Source organism: Phyllostomus hastatus, unplaced genomic scaffold (assembly GCF_019186645.2).
Source record: "Phyllostomus hastatus isolate PE091 unplaced genomic scaffold, TTU_PhHast_1.1 phas_scaffold_501, whole genome shotgun sequence".
NCBI lineage: Eukaryota > Metazoa > Chordata > Mammalia > Chiroptera > Phyllostomidae > Phyllostomus > Phyllostomus hastatus.
The window spans coordinates 26,858,904-26,877,664 of NW_025334033.1; the positions used below are offsets into that span (position 1 = coordinate 26,858,904).

The 18,761-nt window shown below is 53.5% G+C and overlaps 1 protein-coding gene across 10 annotated transcripts in view; it reads left to right on the forward strand.

The window, feature by feature from the left end:
- TLN2 (talin 2) overlaps positions 1-18,761 on the forward strand; it is a 409,742-nt gene that overhangs the window by 349,761 nt on the left and 41,220 nt on the right. For 9 of the 10 annotated variants that reach the window (XM_045822076.1, XM_045822079.1, XM_045822081.1 and 6 more), the window contains 7 exons: positions 197-298; positions 2,754-2,873; positions 9,751-9,897; positions 13,218-13,384; positions 14,302-14,485; positions 17,682-17,807; positions 18,010-18,126. In XM_045822076.1, coding sequence (XP_045678032.1) covers positions 197-298; positions 2,754-2,873; positions 9,751-9,897; positions 13,218-13,384; positions 14,302-14,485; positions 17,682-17,807; positions 18,010-18,126 — 963 coding nt within the window. The remainder of the gene's footprint in view (positions 1-196; positions 299-2,753; positions 2,874-9,750; positions 9,898-13,217; positions 13,385-14,301; positions 14,486-17,681; positions 17,808-18,009; positions 18,127-18,761) is intronic. The other variant, XM_045822086.1, reaches the window with a different exon arrangement.

An 18,761-nucleotide genomic window follows, 5' to 3' on the forward strand; every position in this document is an offset into this window, starting at 1 on the left:
CTCCTTGCCTGTGTACCCCAAATGCCTCATGTGCACCCCTTTGGGAGTCCTCATTGCAAAGGCGTGGGATTCTCGTAACTCTGGGCCCGAAGAAACCCTGAGGCCCTCTCCAGTTCTAAAGTTCCTAATTCTAATATATACAGTCTGCATTTCAACTGTCCTCTTATGACCTCTGGGTTCTTTTCCTCTCCTCCAGCTGGATGATGGCACGCCTCCAGAACCAAAGGGAACATTTGTTGACTATCAGACGACAGTGGTCAAATATTCTAAAGCCATTGCGGTAACAGCTCAGGAAATGGTAAGGAGAAAAAGAACTGCCTCTCCCACTGTCGGTGCCCTTTTGTCCACACCACTGCTGAGTCTTCAGTTCCTGGCTCTGGGTTAGAGAGATTAGTTGGTATTTCTAGTTCCTCCTGGGCCCCAGCTTCTGTTCTTTATCTGTGGTCTCTGTAGCTGCCCGGGGTCTGCAAGCCACAGTCCGCCGAGGGAGAAGTGGAGATGGCTGAGACCTGGGCTTGAGGACCGGGGAGCAAAGGGAGGAGAGAGAATGAGAATCAAGGAGGAAATCAGTTGGGAGTTCCAGAGAAAGAAAAAAAATCCTATTCACCTCACAAAGGACTTAAGGTGTTTGTAGAGATTAAAATTATAGTATAAGAGAAGATATTTGGGGATAAAACATAGATTGACAAATCAAATTATAATACTTGAACAATAAGATTGCCAGTCTTTCAGGCAAAATGAAACAGCACAGTTATGGGTTTAAAAAAATCCTGAAATTGTACTGCAACAACAATTTAAATAAAATTTTAAAAATAAAATAAATAAATCCTGGCAATAGGAGGCATGTCACTTTTAGAGGTAACCTTTTTTTTTTTCTAAAATGTAATGCAGTCATAATTGTATTATATGGATGTTTAGCTGTAAATGACATTTAGAAATAGTGGATGCTATCCCGATATGTTAAAAAGTTATATAAAAGACGACAAAAGGTGTCCTCAAGGAATGAACAGGAGTACTAGTAGGAAAGTTCCACTCAACTTTTGTAGGTTCAGGTGGCCCGGGACAGGATTTTGAAAGGTGCCTCTTTGATGCTGCCGCAGAAGCCCGAGTCAAACGGTCCAGCAGCCTTCCCAGCTGTGGGGCCCAGGCCGAGCCATGGCTCGGTTCCTGCCCGTCAGGCCCGTTGCCTGTCTGGACAGTTTTGTCATGCAGTCCTGTGTCCACTAGAGGTTGAGCTTGGACCACAAAGGCTTCCCTGGCTGCTGCTGCTGCTCATTCTTAGAAACTCTGTGATTGTGCCAGGCTTCTTGTTGTTGAAAAAGATTTGGGCTGGGAGGGCGGGAGGAACAGTGCCCATCTCAGTGACTGGGAAAGGCTGGAGCGGGGCCCGGCCGGCTCTGCTCGGGGGCAGGTCCCAGATCGAGTCAGGCCGCCCAGCAGTGCGGACTCCTCGGAGCAGGAACACAGTGCAGCAGAAGATGCAGGCATTTTGAGTGGCCTCAGGGTGTTTCTGGAAGTTCTCCCAGGCTAGATTCTCAGCCAGCCTGTCTTGACCCTTGGTGTCCATGTACTCATGGAGCCTGGCCTCAGCTGCATTGCCACTCCTGGGATAGATAACTGGCCTGGGCCCGGAGTTGGCTAGAGTCCTGCTTCACCGCATCGGGGCACCCCAACATCATCATGCTCCTCGTGGCAGGGCTCAAATGAAGCAGCTCTTGGGACTGCCTCGCTTCCTTGGGGTTCAGCATGCATTTCTTGGGGCCCCACGCCTCGGCCTGAAGTCCTGGCACTTCCTGGTCAACATGGCTGTACAGTCCATCCCGCCCCAGCGGATGGGGAGTCATTTAAAAACCCTTTAAAATCAAGGTCTTCAAATGCTACAAAGACAGAGAGAGAAAATAATTTCATCAGAGCAAGAGAAGAGGTGATGCAGGTGGGAAGCCTCATACCCAAGAGGGACAAGGATCGCTCTCTGGGTGGAGGTTAACACTGCAGCTGTGAGAACTAAGGCTTGCTTGTCGGAGGAAGAGGAAACTAAAGTGGAATGTTAGCTAGGTGGGGTGAACGGAGGTAAGGTTTTCTGTGAAACGGGGGAAATACAGAATACCTTGATAATGAAAGGGTAGTTCTAGACCATTTAGGCTGCGGTATACCCTTAACTCAGTTTGGAGCCAAAACCTTGTCCTGCTTTGGCACACATTCACCACGAAGCTGTGTTCTCTGTAAATTTCTTCCCCCAGAGCTTGTGTCGTATCCATCCCTTCTCAGTCACGAGATGTCTTTACAAGCCCTGTCCTCACGTCCTGTCTGTCCGAGTGGGACCCACTTCTGGGTCCCTGGAGACCAGAAGAACCCTTTGCAGGAGTGTGTGACCGGGCATGTGCACTGCACAGGTGTCCCCCGGGCTTTTCCTGGGGGAACTCCTCTGGTGACTGACCCACAGGGCGGGGCTGGCTGGGCTGCCGCTCTCACCTCCCAGGGTGGACCCTGAGGGCGGCCTCCACGCTGTCTGGCCCCAGCCCAGCATGTTGCCCACAGGCTGGGCCAGGGCCCGCTGGCCTGAGAGGGGCCCTGGCCTGTTGTGTGCGATGCAGCATGGGCTTCGCTTGAACTGCCCCCTCCTGTGTCCAACCCCAAATGCGAGCCAAAAGCTTAAAAGTGAATGAAATCCTTTGGCTTCCAAAGGTATTAACACATGATTCTCATGCTTTTCTTTGTGTGTGTTTTGTGTCTTGCTTGTTTTCTTTTTCCAGATGACTAAGTCGGTTACTAACCCGGAGGAGTTGGGAGGACTGGCTTCACAAATGACCAGTGACTATGGGCACCTGGCTCTCCAGGGCCAGATGGCTGCAGCCACGGCGGAACCAGAGGAGGTCTGCCACCTTAAGCCCCTGTTTTATTAAGGAGCCAACCCACGCTGGTGCCCACTCCAGGGGCGGAGGGGGGATTCTCTGTAGCTTAGCTCCACTCCAGAAGACCCCAGCCCCATAGCCAGAACCAGGCCTGGTTCCTGCTGCTTTGCTGCCAGCTCCCAGGTTTAGAGCCAGTGGCCCCAGGCTGTGTGTGAGGCTCACTGTCCTTTCTGAGGCCTCCTGGCTGAGGTTGGGGCCATCTGGGGAGGTGGGCTTTCAGAAGAAGGACTCTTTACGATGTTCTACCAGGTCCCCTGTCCCCTGGCACATCACGGGATGCCAAGGGCAGAACACCCACGGCCACCTTCCTTTTATGTCCCACTCCTGGCGAGCACATTTCTCTGAATTATTTTTATGTTTGTCAAAGGCTCACTGAAGTGTGGGGTTTTGCTGCCCCTCTCTTGAGAGGCACTTGGGTTGCCTACTTTCATGTAACAAAGTCCTACCCAGATATTTTTTGTGACTTTCTCAGAGCTGGCTCAGATCCCTATCCCCATCCTCCTACAAACTTCTCTTCATCATCCACCCGCCTCCCCTAAACCCACTTTCCTTAGTGGCCAACACAGACTTTGCCTCAGAATGCCTGCACCCCCGAGAGTCTTAACACAGCCAAAGTTTGGTCCCAGAGGCCACTTTCTAAGAGCTCCGGTCTCTGAAACCCCTGAGGGATCGAGTGTCCCGCTGGGAAGCACACCGGGTGGGTGGAGCCCGGGGGTGCCTGTTACACGTGTATCAGTGTTAACACACAGAAAGGGCTCAGTCCCAGCTCCTACGTGGCTCCTTAGAGAGAGAGCTCAGTCTGAAATAAAAAATAATGGGCTGGATTGTGGAGACATTGGGGAGATGAAGGTAACTACTCTCCGTGAAATGCAGCAAGCTGTTTATTGGGCACAAACCCTGTTCAGCACATCCCTACATGAACTGGGCTGTCGAGGCAGAAGGTTGTGACCGGTCTTCCCTTCTCCTTGTGATGACACTCAGTGTCCCCAAGTTACTTGGGGCTGCTGTTGCTCCTGGGAGCCAGGGGTAAGCATGTCTTCACAAAGGCTCCCAGAGATACTGCAGAAACGAAGACCCGAGACAAAAACTACTTTCTAATGTATGCTGTGGCAGTGCATGTGAACGGGAGCACCATATATATGTACTTGCGTACATATATATCCAGCATGGATGACTTCAGTGTCTAACAGTGCCTGCATCCCGAGATTTTTAGAATGATTGAGCATTTAAGCTGCAGCATGAATAATTCTGTACTCAATGAGTCTGTGAAGTCACCACCAAGAACGAAAAGTGCTCACAGACCCACATCAGGGCTCTGTTGGGTCTGGACACAGTTCCATCTTTTATTTTTTTGAAAAGTAGACCGATCATCTGGAATTTCATAAACAAGTATAAGGGAACTTAGGTTACAGGAAGGAAAAGCTTGGTTGGACAAAGGGTAGAAACGTTTGGCTTTGCAGGGAGATTAAAACTAAAAGAGACTGATTGCGGAGGGGTGGGTGCTGGCTTTGTCTCCAGAAATCTTTAAAAGTGGAATCGACAGCCATCTGCCGTGATTCGTTGAAATGCCGGCCTGCCTGAGTTCCTGAGTGGAGACCCAGTAATCTGCCGGAGCCCTTCCCACATCTGCATTCCATCCCACTGGCGAAGCGAGCAGCTCGTCCTATTGCAGCGCAGACCGCTGAAGCACGAGATGAAATATTGCCCAAGCAGCCAGGGAAGAAAATGTGTTGTTAAAAGCACAACTAGTTAATTTTAGTTATTGGCCCTGTGTTTGTAGCAGCTGATGTTTTCATTAAGATTCTCCCTTTTCTCCATTACATCTTGAGATGTATTTTACATTCCAGACACGAGCAGTGCGACCTGGAGGGAAAAGGGGCAGAGAGAATATAGAATTACCCGTGACTTGCAAAGGAAAATTCTTTGTGTGCGTTTGCCAGACAGATATTTGGGGGAAAACTGAGAAGGTTGGGAGATCCCTGAAGCAATGTAGTTTTTTATTCCAAGACGGTGGAATTACTTGTGTACCCAGGAGGGCCCCACACCACAGCATGTGAAAATGTTTATGTTCCGGGCAAATACGAGGCTGCTCCCCTCGCTGCAGCCCTGCCCTCTGCTGAGACGAGTCCGCGTTTCGGTCTCTTCCAGAATGTGACAGTTACAGGAAAAGTCCCAGCTCTGCTCTCTGGACATCGAGCAGGAGCTTTATCTTGCTCATTTTTCCATGGAAAATTGAAACTTGTGTTAACATCACTGTGAACATTTCTTTCTTCAGAAAAGTTTAAACCCCCTGGCAACTTGGCAATTTAAGATCAGTTTCCTCTTTTAAAAAAGAAGGGAAGAAATGCAGATCCTGTGAGCTGTGGCTCCTGAGGGTAAATGCTGGGGAGAAGATTGAGTGACTGCAGCTCTGTTTCCGAGGGAGCTGCGAGCTGGTGGCAATGTTCTTGTCCAGAGCCTGTGGCCGGCCCCAGAGCCCTTCCCCCGCACGCCCCACACCCAGGAGATGGGTGTCTGCTGTGAAACCCTCCAAACTTTCCACTCCAAGACACACTTTCTGTAGCTCAGAGAGCGATGCCCAGCTTCTGTTCTACACGCTATTTGTTCCTCCCATTTTTCTGTCTAAGAAGAAACTGAAGTTCGGCAGATAACACCCATCGTTGTCTGTTCGACTTTCACAGGTCCTCCCAGGGACGGTGTATTTCACCCACTTTCAGATGTGAGTGTTTCTAAAGCCTGAGAAAAAAACCTGTACATTTCGTATAGTTTTTAAGCAGTAAAGAAGATGATGGGCATTTCTTGACTCCCTCCAATTGAAATTTGATCCAAAACCCCAGGAAGACCAGGTTCCTAATTTCCCTCAAGGCGCAAAACCTGGAGACAGTTTTCTCCCTTTTACTTTTATTTGGGCAAGGAGGGAATGGAGGGATTTCCTTGAGGTTCAAGTCATGCTTTACTAAAGCGGCCCGTTTAAAACCCCACGTTTAATGTCTTTGAACATCGTTTCTTTGTAATAAGCATTGGTTGTGAGCCAGCTCATGCTGGGGGCCGGCCACATGTGCTGAGAAGTTTAGTGTTGCTTTGAGAAACTTAGCGTGTTTAAAGCCCTTATCTGTTGGAATACAGTCTTTAAAATGGATTCCCTTTGTAGATGGTCCTCTGGTGTCACAAAACGCTCTGCGGAAGTACAGTTGAGTAGACGATTGCTTGGTTGGTGTGTTGATTCTCTCATCCTCTTTCACTGAGGACCCTCTGGAGAAGAGCGAGAGGGTGTGCACTGCTCACCAAGTCCAAGGCCAGTCAGGCGCTCTGCCGCCTGGTGCACCCTCTCCTGAGCATGCCGGGCACTCGTGAGCTCCTCCCCACTTCACAGATTAGCAAACGAGGCTCAGAGCTCGGTTACATTGGCCCAGGCCACACAGCTGTCACAGTGTTAAATCCACTTTACACACGTTTTGGAATAAGTAAAGTTTCTAGGAAGTTAAGAAGTAACTATGGGGCAGTCAGGAGTCAAACCCAGCTTTGTCGGGCAACCCTTGCTCTTTCCGCTGCACCAAGCTGCCCCTTTTCCCAACAGTGAACATTCGCATGACACTTTCTGCTTCATGATTTCACGCCTACCTTTCATGGGTCGTCCATCCGCCCTGAGAAGTGGGCACGGCAGAGAGTGTCCTGTGTCGCCGGGGAGGAATGAAGGCCCCGGGAGGTTAGCAGGGTCTCCCAGTGAGTCCAGTGGCCAGGGCAGGGCAGGGCCGGGCTGGAGGCGAGGTCCATGGCCCTTTCTGCTTCCCATGGGGCCCACATGGGTGCAGGGCTGAGAGCAGGAGTGGGCTGGGGTGTGGGGCCTGAGAGCCCTTCGCTACCTTCAGCCTATGAAAATGACTGAGTGAAGCTGATTTCAGCTTGGCCTTTGTAATACCACAACCCTCCTGCACGTTCCCCTGGGATCGTGCAGCCATGTGTGCGGGACGTCTGCATGACAGGGCCTCCAGATACCCGGAAGGTAACTGCATGGCCTGGCCCAGCTCCCCTGCCCAGGCCAAGCCCTGGGCTGTCCAGGAACCACCAGGACTCTTGCAACTATTCCCTTATTGTTGTCTCATCCCTTTGCTTTCTGGTGCTGCTCTTCTTCTTTGCTTCCTAACTGGGATTTCCTCCCTAATGATCCTGGGGCCAGCCCCTCTGTCACATTTGCTACCTGCACGATATCACCTCCAAGAAGGAGCTGAGCATCGGGACCTCAGGGCGTGTCGCTATAGCATGGCCTCGGGACAGGGGCTGAGGGAGCCTGAGTGTCATTGAGTGCGTATCCCCACCCCTCACCACGTCTGTGTAGGTTCCAGGTTTGGGACGGCTCAAGAGCAGGTCCCTCCCCCTCCCACCCAGGGCGATTCAGGAGTGATCTGAGGGGCCTGTGCTTTCCCAGCGCCCCCTGTTCTGTGATCAAAGCCCTGGCTCCGCTCTGAGGGCCACAGGGTTCCAGGTTTCAAACCTTGTTCCTCAACCCTGATGCAGGGAGAGGTTTCGGACTCCAGCCTCACTTTTTACATCTAATTGAACTATTTTTAAAACTGTTAGGAAAAGCTGCATGTACTGTTGAAAAATACTTATTCTAGGCCACCTGGTAACCTGCTGGGGGCCACCCGTGCCTCACCCTGGGCCGGGCGGTGGGTGTAGGCCTCAGGCTGACCAGCTCTGTCCTGCCCTGTCTTGCTTTGACTGCAACCAAAGCAAAATACAGAAATGAGCTGGTGGCTGAGGCTGTAACTAGCTTTCATAACCCTGACTTTTAAAATTGGGTTCACTCAGTCTCACTGTGGACTTTTTGTTGAGTCAAGGAGTAAATTTTAACGCAAATTACCCTATTAATTTTACATGTTGCGGTTTCATGAAAGCCTTTGTTTGGAGGAGGGGAACAGCACAGCGTAGATTGGAGGCTTGGCTGCTCAGCGGGAAAATATCAAAGAAATTAGCAAAGCGTTGGTCTAATGGATAGGACACTATTCTGGGACTCGAGACCTGGATTCTTGGCCAGCTTTCCCAGGGACTGGCAGGCAATGTGATCTGGGCCAGTCACATCACTTCTCTGGGCCTCAGTCTCTTCGTCTGTAAATTTTGAGATCCCATGAATGTTTCTTCCTCCATCTGGCCCTCCCCTGACTTTCCCAGCAGCACCTGTCATTCAGACACCTGTGGTCATCCTCCGCAGCAGAGCCCTTGCCTCTGGCTGAGCTCTGGCCCTTGAGTACTTAGGGGTCAGCTGTATGGATCAGAAACTGCATTGAGAGCCAGGTGGAGTTTAAATCTTGATTGGGGCCCCCCTCCCTGCTTCTGCTGGACTTCATGCTGAAAGCAGCAAGCTGCCTGCAAACAGCGATATTTAAATGGCATCCCCGCTGTGGGCTGAATCAGAGTGCCTCTCCCCTGCTCAGCACCACCTTGTGGCTGCTGTCCCGGAGCTGCTGGGTTCTGGGATCCTGGGGTGGCCCTCCTGCTGTGGTCTACGTGAAGGTGGTCCATGAGAAGCCTGCCTGATTGTCAAGCTGTCAAGCTTTTAAGCTTTTGTGGCCCCCAGATACAATGGAAGACACCCCAAATTTCTGGAGAAGGAGAATTTCTATTAAATGGATATGAATGTCCTTTGGGCCTTAAGGCGTTAAGGGAATTCCCAGTTTCCTAAAAGCAGGAAGTGCTTCAATCCCAGGAGCGTTAACAATTGCAGCCCCTTCACTCCTCAAAGTCACCCTCCCTTAAACTCTGTCTACGGGGATGATACTTGGAGACAGCGTCCAGGTGGCCCCGACCTCTTGGCCTTCATTCCCTGGTTTTCAGTAACTCTCCAGGATAGATGCTGGAAGGATAAGCCACAGCTGCTTGCGATCGTGATTTCTTGAAAACAATACTTACTGACTAACGCCTAAAGGTTTTGGTTTGTTTTGCTTTTAGTTGCTTATCTGGGCTGGAGGCTAGATTACTGTGGCAGCTGGATTGATGAAACCCAAATGAAAGCTGACACGCACCAGAGCCAGAGGAATGCAGGCCCTGGGAGGTGGCCGCAGAATTTATTGCACCTTTAAGGGACAGCTGGCAGCTTATCCACGGTGGAGCTCATTTGGCTTCGTTTAGGCCAAGTACCTTTTATAATCACACAAGCCAGAGGTCATTGAAAGAATGCATGCCTGCTGAGCTGTCAGCTCTAAAAATGTACCTTTTTAAGGAAACCTCAAACCTGGCCTGACAGAAAGGAAGCCTGGGCCCTGCGTGGTGGCTCGCCCCACCGGTGCAGCTGAGGGTGGGTGGGTGATCTGGTTGGTAAACATACCGATGTTCCAAGAATCTGAACACTTTAAAATAGTTTTAATGCTAAAGTTATGCATTTTGAACCTCTAATGACTCTCTAGAGCTGTTGTGAAGAATGAATGAAATTAAACGCATTACCTGCTTAGAAGAGGCCCTGGCACCTGGCGGAGGCTCAGTGAATACCTGTCAAAGGAGTAACAGAGTTATTTAGCAGAGCTCATCTAACTGACACTCTTATCAGGTGGTACAGGACACAGATAAGCAATACACCAGAAAAGGCAGCCGATATCAGGAAGGCAGTGTGCTAGGGATGATGAGGTGCAGGCTTGCTTACTGAGGACTGTGGGCATTTTGCAGTCTCTAAAAATGGGAAGCAAAATCAACCAAATTCCATACTTCACCAAGCATGGACTCCTAATAGCAGTGGAATTTTCCTAGCCAGGCTCCCATAGGACGTAGGAGAAATTTTCCACATAGGGAGGACCTCAATGGCCAGGTCCATCATGCTTCTCCTTCCCCACCCCGGCTGCCTCCGCAGATCGGCTTCCAGATTCGCACTCGCGTGCAGGACCTGGGCCACGGCTGCATCTTCCTGGTGCAGAAGGCAGGGGCCCTCCAGGTGTGTCCCACCGACAGCTACACCAAGAGGGAGCTCATCGAGTGTGCCCGCGCAGTCACCGAGAAGGTAAGGAACAGCCCTTGGGTCAGACACAGCCACAGTGACCTGCTGTGATCGGGGATGTGGGCAGGAAACTAAGCCAAAAACTCAGCCGAGTCAGGTGTGGTCATCTTCGTTGATCTCAGAGCTTCCCAGAAATGGGGCACACCAGGGAGCTGGGGGTGATCCATATGCCTTGAAAAGCTGAGAGTGTGAGAGAGACTGTCCCACGAAGGCCAGGGCCTGGGCGGGCCACCTTGAAGGGCTCTCCTGCGGACAGACTGGACAGACCATAGCAAAGTCAAGGGTCAGCGCCTGGAGCGCCCCCTTCAACCCTTTCGGCACTTTTGCCCCTTGAGCTTCCTTCTCGGGGAGGCTCCCAGGTGCTGGGGGGCCGAGTAAGAAGATCCTGTCATGTAACTTCTCTATTTCCAGACCAGACAGCGATGTGGGGGAGGGCTAAGCGCCTGCCTGGTGTCACGTGGCACCTGGTGGGGGAGCAGGAGCCTGAGTGAGGTTTCCTGACTCTACAGCCACTGTCTGTGGAGAGAGAGAGCCACACCGTGGGGTTCTAGGGTCTCAGCTAAGTGACTTCACCTTTCCAAGCCTCAAATTCCTCATCTGTAAAATGGGGATGAAGAAATATCACTCATTCCTGGCCCACGGGGCTGTGCAGGTTAATTGCTGCGGTGTGTGGATGTGTTTCGCAAAGTGCCAGGCACACAGTTCATTTAATAAACGCCAGCTGCTGTTCTGTGTAAGCAGTCCTCTAACACTGCTCTCCTGGAAGTCCCCCCCAATTCCAAATGTCCCTTCATTCCCAGTATCTCCTTTGCTTATTTCTCTGAGCCGTTTTTCAGGGCAGCTCTTGTACAGGCCACTAGGAGTGTCAGCTGAAGCCTCTGCACTTGGCTGCCTTTCCCTCTCCTTCACTTGGGTTCTTAGGACATAGAGCTCTGCACTGTTTGGAGGCTTGGCACCAGGACTGGAGGGCGGGTGGGGCACCCCTCACCTGGAAGCTGCCCTACAGAGGCAGCTGTGTGCGCTGACCCTCACCCAGGCCAAGCCTCCATCCGGCCGTCTGCCGTAGCCCACAGGACTGTCCGGCCCCCTGGACTCCACAGGAGGAGGAAGTAAATCTCTCAGCTGGAGGAGGGCACTCTCCTCCCTCCTCTGAAAGCCCTTCCTTGTCATTGAAGTTGCTCTTGCCAAGCTTTCCAGTAGAAGACCTTGTAGTGGGGGCAGGGGGAGGGGAGGGGAGGGAGGAGGAGGCGTTCCAGTTGCATGATGTTGGTGAGCCTGGCCAACCAGTGCAGTCTTCCAGAGCTGGCCCTGGCCTCACTGCTCCTCCCAGCAGAGGAGCCCAGATTTAGGACGCTTGGAAGAGGACCAAAGGCAGAGAGGAGACTTGTTGAGAGCTAATGGCTGATTTGTTGGTTTCTTGAGTTTCTTACTATGGGCCCCTGCCCTTCTAATCTCCCCCCTCCAATCCCCCACCACCATGTGTTTCTTAAATGTCTTGGTTGTGTCTGTATGACTGCCCCAGCCGTGAGCCCCTTGACTTGTTCACTTTCGGTCCTCATGCCCGAGTAACTAGTAGATGCTCAATAAACACCTGCTGACATACACACCTTTTGCAGTGGGTGGGACACTGCATTTGGACCCTTCTGTTCACACTGGTGGAGAAGCTCCCTCCCAGACTTCTGATTACTTGCATTGGCCTTTTGTCCTCTGGGAGTCCTTTCCAGAAACTGGATCCCTCATTCCCAGGCCAGCTCTGTGCTGGTCTGACTCATCTTTTCCTGGCAGGGCACGGTGGGATTTAACTTGGGAAGTAGTTGCTCGTGGGCTGGCCTTGGGACACGGCGGGTGCTCAGGAAACGGGCTCTCTGCCCTTCTCGCCAAGCCATGTCCAGGGCCTCAGCTGGGATCTAGGCCGCGTAGGAGGGAGATAGCATTCAAACTCTGTGCCTCTCACTGATGCTGTAACTGTCCTGTCCTGGTCAGCGTGTTCTTAAAAATGCATTCACAAAACATGTGCAGGCTCCTCTCTGGGTCAGCCTCGGTCAAGGATGGTGAGTGTGTGCACACAGGGATTCATGTGACAGCTCCTGGCCTCTGAGGGCCTCCGGCTGCCAGCTGGATTCATGCTGTTTATAGTGGTGGTCATGGGCCATCCTGAGGGCAGGGCAGTGTGCAGAATCCCCAGGAGGTGCAGCCGTCTCTCTGGGAGGAGACGGTAGGGAAGGCATCCCAGTGGGGACTTGGAGCCGGCTCTTACTGGATGAGCAGGTCAGTGGCTGGAGAAGAAGAGGGGCGGGGCATGGCAGGCAAAGGGCATGGCAGGGCAAAGACGCCCTGGGATGGGGCGGGGCGGGGGGGGGGGGCAGCTGAGGGTGTTTGGGGAAGCGAGGAGGTGGCCAACGCGGTAATGAGCTGTAACGCTGCACTAAGAAGCTGGCAAGAGTGGGGCGGGAGGCTGGAGAAGTTGAACCTGTGCACTCCTCTCCACAGCCAGGGGAGAACGGTACGCGGCTGTGTGGTGGGGTCAGGGTTGTATTTTGGGAGTGTCCCTAGGAACAGAGAGGGTGTACTGGAGGGGGCATGGCAGGTGGCATGTGGAGTTGCTGACACGGAAGACACTGGAATGCATACTTAGCTGACTTTCTGGACCCGCAGGTCCCTGGAATTTTTTGGTGGCAGATGATGGCTTGAGGGGGTGTTAGGGTGGAGGTAACATATAGTGATCCCCTCTGGGGTCCACTGTGGAGCATTTCCAATGAAGAGGTGCCCTTCTTACTTAAAAATGAAGAATATATAAAGGTATATCAAAAGTGAAAATTTTTTTAAAAAGACATGGCCAAGGGAGGGAGTGACAAATGTTAGCAGAGGGGGCTGTTCCACAAAAACCTAATCAGAGGGGACAGGAATGGCCACACCTTTCACAGGAGCCTAGTCCTCTATCCCTGCTTGTGGTTTCAGAAACATAATCATAATTAAATAACAGCATCTGCCCCTGCTGAACACTCACTATGTCCCGAGTTCCATGTTAGACATTGTGCTCACATTTTCCTGCACTTACTCCTGCCAACAACCCTTGGTAGCAAAGAAGTAATAGCTCCATTTTACAGATGAGGAAACTGAGATTAGGTAAACCTGCCTACCCAAGGTTAGGTAGCCAGCAAAGGGCAAAGCTGGAGTTCAGACTGAGGCTGTTGACCCCAGACTGTGCTATGAACCCAGTAGCTGCCTCGACTCCCAGAGGAAAAATATCAGTGTTTGCAGAGTGTGGGCGCCTTTGAGTCCCGTTGCCTCCGCTGCCTCTGACGGGCCCTCTCTGCCTGCAGGTGTCCTTGGTGCTGTCCGCTCTGCAGGCTGGGAACAAGGGGACCCAGGCATGCATCACAGCCGCCACTGCCGTGTCCGGGATCATCGCCGACCTGGACACCACCATCATGTTTGCGACCGCGGGGACCCTGAATGCGGAGAACAACGAGACCTTCGCGGACCACAGGTACGGGGCTCCTGGCTGCGGAGAGGGTCAGGCTGGCCTGCTGGACATTGGAGACACCGCCCAGGAGCCAGAAATCGGGTCATTCATTTTGATTTCAACACGACGTTCCAGCGGGGGCAGTGAACCACGTAATCAAAGGGAGCTCCTTCTGCCAGCTGTCGACACGGAGTCGTGTTCCAGCCTGGCCTCCCTCTCGGCCTAAACCCAGCCTGCTCTGCAGAGGGCGGCTTTTCGTCCCTCACTCTCCAGGTGGAGAGGGATGCCTCTGATCTGCTCTCCAAACCCAGCAGGACCCGGGGCAACGGGCGCAGGGACAGCGAGCTCTTCCCCGTGCTGGGGGGTGGGGCTCTGAGCCTGCCGTGCCCCCTGGGCCGGCCCTTCAGGCCCCACTCAGAAGGCTGGTGCCAGGGTCTCTGTGTGCTCTGGAGACCACCCATATCCTCACCCCGGGTCCAGCACCCTTTCCCTCTCTTCTGTGCCAGGGCTGGGCTGGGAAGAGATTCCCAGTGGTCACCCCTTCCAGGACCCAGCCTCCTGGGCTGACGAGCAGGGAGGGTCCCCTGATCCCTGTGTTCTCGCAGCTCCCTGCAGCTGTGAAGTACTTTTAGGGAAGGTGGGAACCCCAGGAAAGAAGTGACCTCTCATGCAGCTACAGGGCTGGGGGGAGGCGGCCAGCTGGTGGGCCTAAATCTTTCACTGAAGTTTTACTGGTAATCAGCTTCTGTGAGTCCAGGCTGACTTCCCTCTCCTCTCTCAGTTTCCCCACGTGGAAGGTGAGCCCCCCGATAAGGGAGGAGAAACGTATCACCTCTCTTCTTCAATGCCGGTTAACAAAAACCCCCCTCTAAAGGGTTTGTTTCTTTTTTTCCCCCAACTCTTAGTAACCAGAGTTGGTCATTTGTCTCTCGCCCTTCTAGGGAGAACATTCTGAAGACAGCCAAAGCCTTGGTGGAGGACACAAAGCTGCTGGTGTCTGGGGCCGCGTCCACCCCGGACAAGCTGGCCCAGGCAGCCCAGTCCTCAGCAGCCACCATTACCCAGCTGGCCGAGGTGGTCAAGCTAGGGGCCGCCAGCCTGGGCTCTGATGACCCCGAGACCCAGGTACGGGGGCGCCTGGGAGGCGGGGGTCTCTCCAACACTGCACACCAGGCCTCCGAAGAAGCCAGAGGCACAGCGGGAACCTAGAAGGAGACAATGTGTGCATGAGTGTGTCTGGGCTCCAGAGCCCGGCAGGATGGCGTCATCCACGGCGCAGACCACGGGGGTAGAGGGTGGCTCCTTGCACGGGCTGGACGCTCTGGAGGGAGCCGGCCTGGGCAGGGAGATGAAGGTGAGTTCATTTGGAGCGTGTGGAGTTAGGAGAGGCAGGGAGACAGGCAGGTACAGGTGGTGTGTGGGCAAAGGGCTGCTCAGGTACAGGGTTGTAGAGTCAGGGTTGTTGCCATACATCGTGATGGCGATCGCACAGGAGGAAGAGTGTGGAGGGAAAGGAGAAGGGGGCCCCAGGAATGCACTAGACAAGACCATGTAAGGAGCAAGAGATGAGTGTGGAGTACGGAGTTTGAGAAGCAGATGCAGCTGACAGGAGGAAGTGTTTCAGCTCACCAGAGATGACTGAGGAGTCCAGAAAGATGAAGGTGTGAGAGCTGGCCACGGGCCCAGGTGACCTGGAAGGTGACGCCCCCACTAGGGCTGTTTCTGTGGAGTGGCAGGGAAGCCAGGTGAGGGCGAGGAAGTGAAGCCAGCACCTACAGACACCCTGCTGGAGACATGCAGCTCTCAAGTGGGGGAGAGAAAAACTGGAGGGGCAGGGAGGGGCTCTGCCCTCTTACTCTCTGCTCTGATTTACGATCTCGTTGGAGTTATCTGCCTGCTCCTTGGTCCCCCAGCCTATGCTGTCAGCCATCAGGACAGCACTCACAGCTCACGTATCTTTGAAACCTAAGCCCCCAGCGCAGCTCCCAGGGCATAGTGGACGCCCATCAAACATATGTTCGGCTGGCTTTGAACTAGCAGCCAACCATAGCCATCAGTAATGGATTCTGCCCCTTCCCAAGTGCCAACCTTAAGTCCCCTGTTCCCGCTGTCCCAGCACCACCAAGGAGCCATCACTTTGGTTTTCACTGATGAGACTGTATTCAGTAAACCAGTCTCACTGGCCCATTTGCACAGTACCGGGGAGAACGCTCCCTACTGTTCCGTGCCAGGTCGGTGACAGCCACTGCTCTAGTTAACACATGGCCACCAGCTGTGCTCCTACACGGCCCTGACCTCCCCTTCCTGAGGTCCTCCAGTGCAGCCGAGCTCCGAGAAGGGGCCCTCTGAACGCTGCCATTTGACTCCTCTGGCTGATTTCTCTGATAACATCAGAGCTCAGGTGGGCTGCCCTCTGCAGCTCCGAATCTGCACAGAAGTCCCTACCTGCAGTTTGTTCTCACCCCCATGGAGGAAGGAAAGGCTTGAAAACCTGTCATTGGGGTGGGAACTCACGCTCTCCAAGCCTGGCCCGACATTAGAAGTGACTTGGCCAGGAAAGATTTAAACCTTTGAATAGAGAAATGTATTGCATTGCTTAGTCTTAACATCCAAGTGACCTAGATATCCTAAAGTTTCAATTTTTCATGAGATCTCTAGTGAAAAATGTCCCTGCTTGCCAGTTGGTTGCCCAGTGACCAGGGATGGGACGGGGCACTCGGGATACAGGCAGCTGCCTGTGCTTCTGCTCCTCAGTCCCCTCCCTGCCCCTCCCTGCTACGCTCCCAGGAATCGGTGTGAGGTCTGCACAGGTCAGCGCTTCCCCACGGGCCCAGTGCAGCCCTACCCGCCCCGCAGTTTCAGAGGTTGGCCAAGGTTCCCCGAACTCTGTGGGTGAGAAGGCGCGGGATGGAGAAGGGGATGCAGGAGGCTGTGCAACTGCAGTGTCACTGTGCTTGCAGCTGTCTGAGACTCTAATTTCTAATATGCTTCTATGTACACGATCCAGTTCATCCTCACAGCAGTGTGGTTAGACAGGCGGAGTTGGCGCTCCTGCTCCCGATGGTAGGAGCCAGAGCCTAGAGCATGTCACATAATCCGGAGGTTAAGACCATGCCCTTGAGGTCACACTGACCAGAGTTCAAATCCCCACTCTCACTCCCGAGCCCTGGGAGAATGGGCGCTCCCACCTGAAGCCGCAGCGGGGAGGGTTTGATGAGGGAACACGTGTGTCGCTGTGGCTCGGGCCCTAGGACACTGCCCTCAGTCAAGTGAGGCTGCTGCTGCTGTTACCGGAGTAGGAGTGGTCACTGCGGCAGCTGCACCTAGAAGAGTTCAGTGCAAAGCCCTGTGTCACGGAAGCCCTGAGTACGGCTGGTGCTTCCGATTCCAAGTCTAGCACACTGATAGGCAGTCTGTGTTCAGTTAGAAGCATGAAGATGCTGTATCACATCCAGTGTTATATGGGCACGCATCTGTGTGTGCATTCATTCCACGAGCACTTCCCGAGTGCTCACTAACATGCCAGGCCCTGTTCTGGTGTGAAACACACGCAGGAGTCCCGGCCAGCCTTCTTGCCGTTTACACCCAAGTCGGGAGAAGGCAGACAGTGGTTAAGAAAATGAATAATAACATAATTCCACACGCTGATAAGTGCTATGAATAAAGCAGGGTGAGCTGATGGAGTCGTGTTGTGTGGGGTGGGTGGGGTTGGCAGGAGCCTCAGTGAGGGTGATCCAGAAAGGTCTCTGAGGACAGGACACTGGAGCCGAATGATGAAAAGAGCCGGGTTCCAGACAGAGCAGCAGGAGGAGAGGCCCTGAAGCAGGAATGAGTCGGGGCTTCAATGGGGAAGAAAGAGCCATGCGCTGGTAGCACGCTGAGTGAGTCAGAGGACCCTAGGAACCAAAGCCGAAGGTGCAGGTGGGTGGCCGTGGAGGCCTTGCAGGCCAGGCTATGAGGCTCACATTTTGTTCTCTGCACTTTTGGTCACCAGTTCAGAGCCCAGGTGAGTGGTGCTGCCCCTCAGAGTCCGCTCAGCTGCCTTCATTCTTTCTGAGGCAGCTGGTCAGCAGAGCTGCCCTCTAGAGGGTGTTTAAACATATCAAGTATCAGCCTCGGGGAGCTTTCCAAAGTCTGGACAATGAATCCTCACCCAGACTCCTGCATCAGGATCTCCAGGGGTGGCTCCCAGGACTCTGGGAGCTGCAGGTGCCAAAGCTGCTGACCAAGAGACCCCCAGCCTGCCCTCAGGCCATATGTTCTCAGTGAAGCCAGTAGGTGACCGTGCAGGGTGCTCACCGGGCTCCATGCTCTTTTCCAGGTGGTGTTGATCAACGCCATCAAAGATGTGGCCAAGGCCCTTTCAGACCTCATTGGTGCTACCAAGGGAGCTGCCAGTAAGCCCGCCGACGACCCCTCCATGTACCAGCTCAAGGGGGCTGCCAAGGTAGAGTGGAGCCCCAGCCAGGGGTAAGCGTGCGGGCGGAGTGCGGGAGAGAGAAGCACACACGAGAACGATGAGGGGTGCACACCTGAGCTCCTCTCTCCCTTCAAGAAAGGTGTTTTTGCTCATGGCTTGGATCTGGAACCAAAGGAGTAGGGGTTGAACCTCAGCGCACTGTTTCCTCTTGGCCTTTCTTCCTGTGCAGGTGATGGTGACCAACGTCACCTCCCTTCTCAAGACCGTGAAGGCGGTGGAGGACGAGGCCACGCGGGGCACACGGGCGCTGGAGGCCACGATCGAGTACATGAAGCAGGAGCTCACGGTGAGGAGCCAGCAGCCACCTCTCCCGGACATCCGGGTCCAACAGCTGAGCCCCCATGAGGGCTTCTCTGAGACTGTCGGCATAAAGAGGTTTTACCCGGGGCACCTGCACTGGGGAGGCTCACTCCCCACCTGCCCAGGATCACACCTGCCTGACTGAGGTGACCACCCCAGAATCTGGTTAGGATCAATGTGTCATTGTAATTGAGGAGTCAATTGAAATGTGTCACTTAGGCCTCTTCAGGTTTAATTACACTAAAATGGCAGCGTGAAACCAAAGGATTACGGGAGATTCCTGGCAAAGGGAAAAGTCGCTCTAGCTCTCTGTACTCGCCTGGAGTTTCAGTCGTGTGTGCAGTGAGCAGCCCCTCTTGGTTCCCGTTGCCGTGAGCACCGCTTCGCTCTGTGAGTTTTGGGGCCTGAGATTTGCAACCCGGACACCCTTACCCTGAGGCGCTGCCCTTTAAAGTCCAGCTCCCTTCTCTGTGAAGTGTCTGATCTCAGGGAAGTCAACCCCGTGTTCTTTCTTGCCTGGTCCCGCGTTGCTGAGAGAGTCCTGCTGCTGCTGCTGCTGTGTGTCTGTTACCTGTTGTTTTAATTCCGTGATGATGGGGCCAACTCTGCCCGACCCAGAAA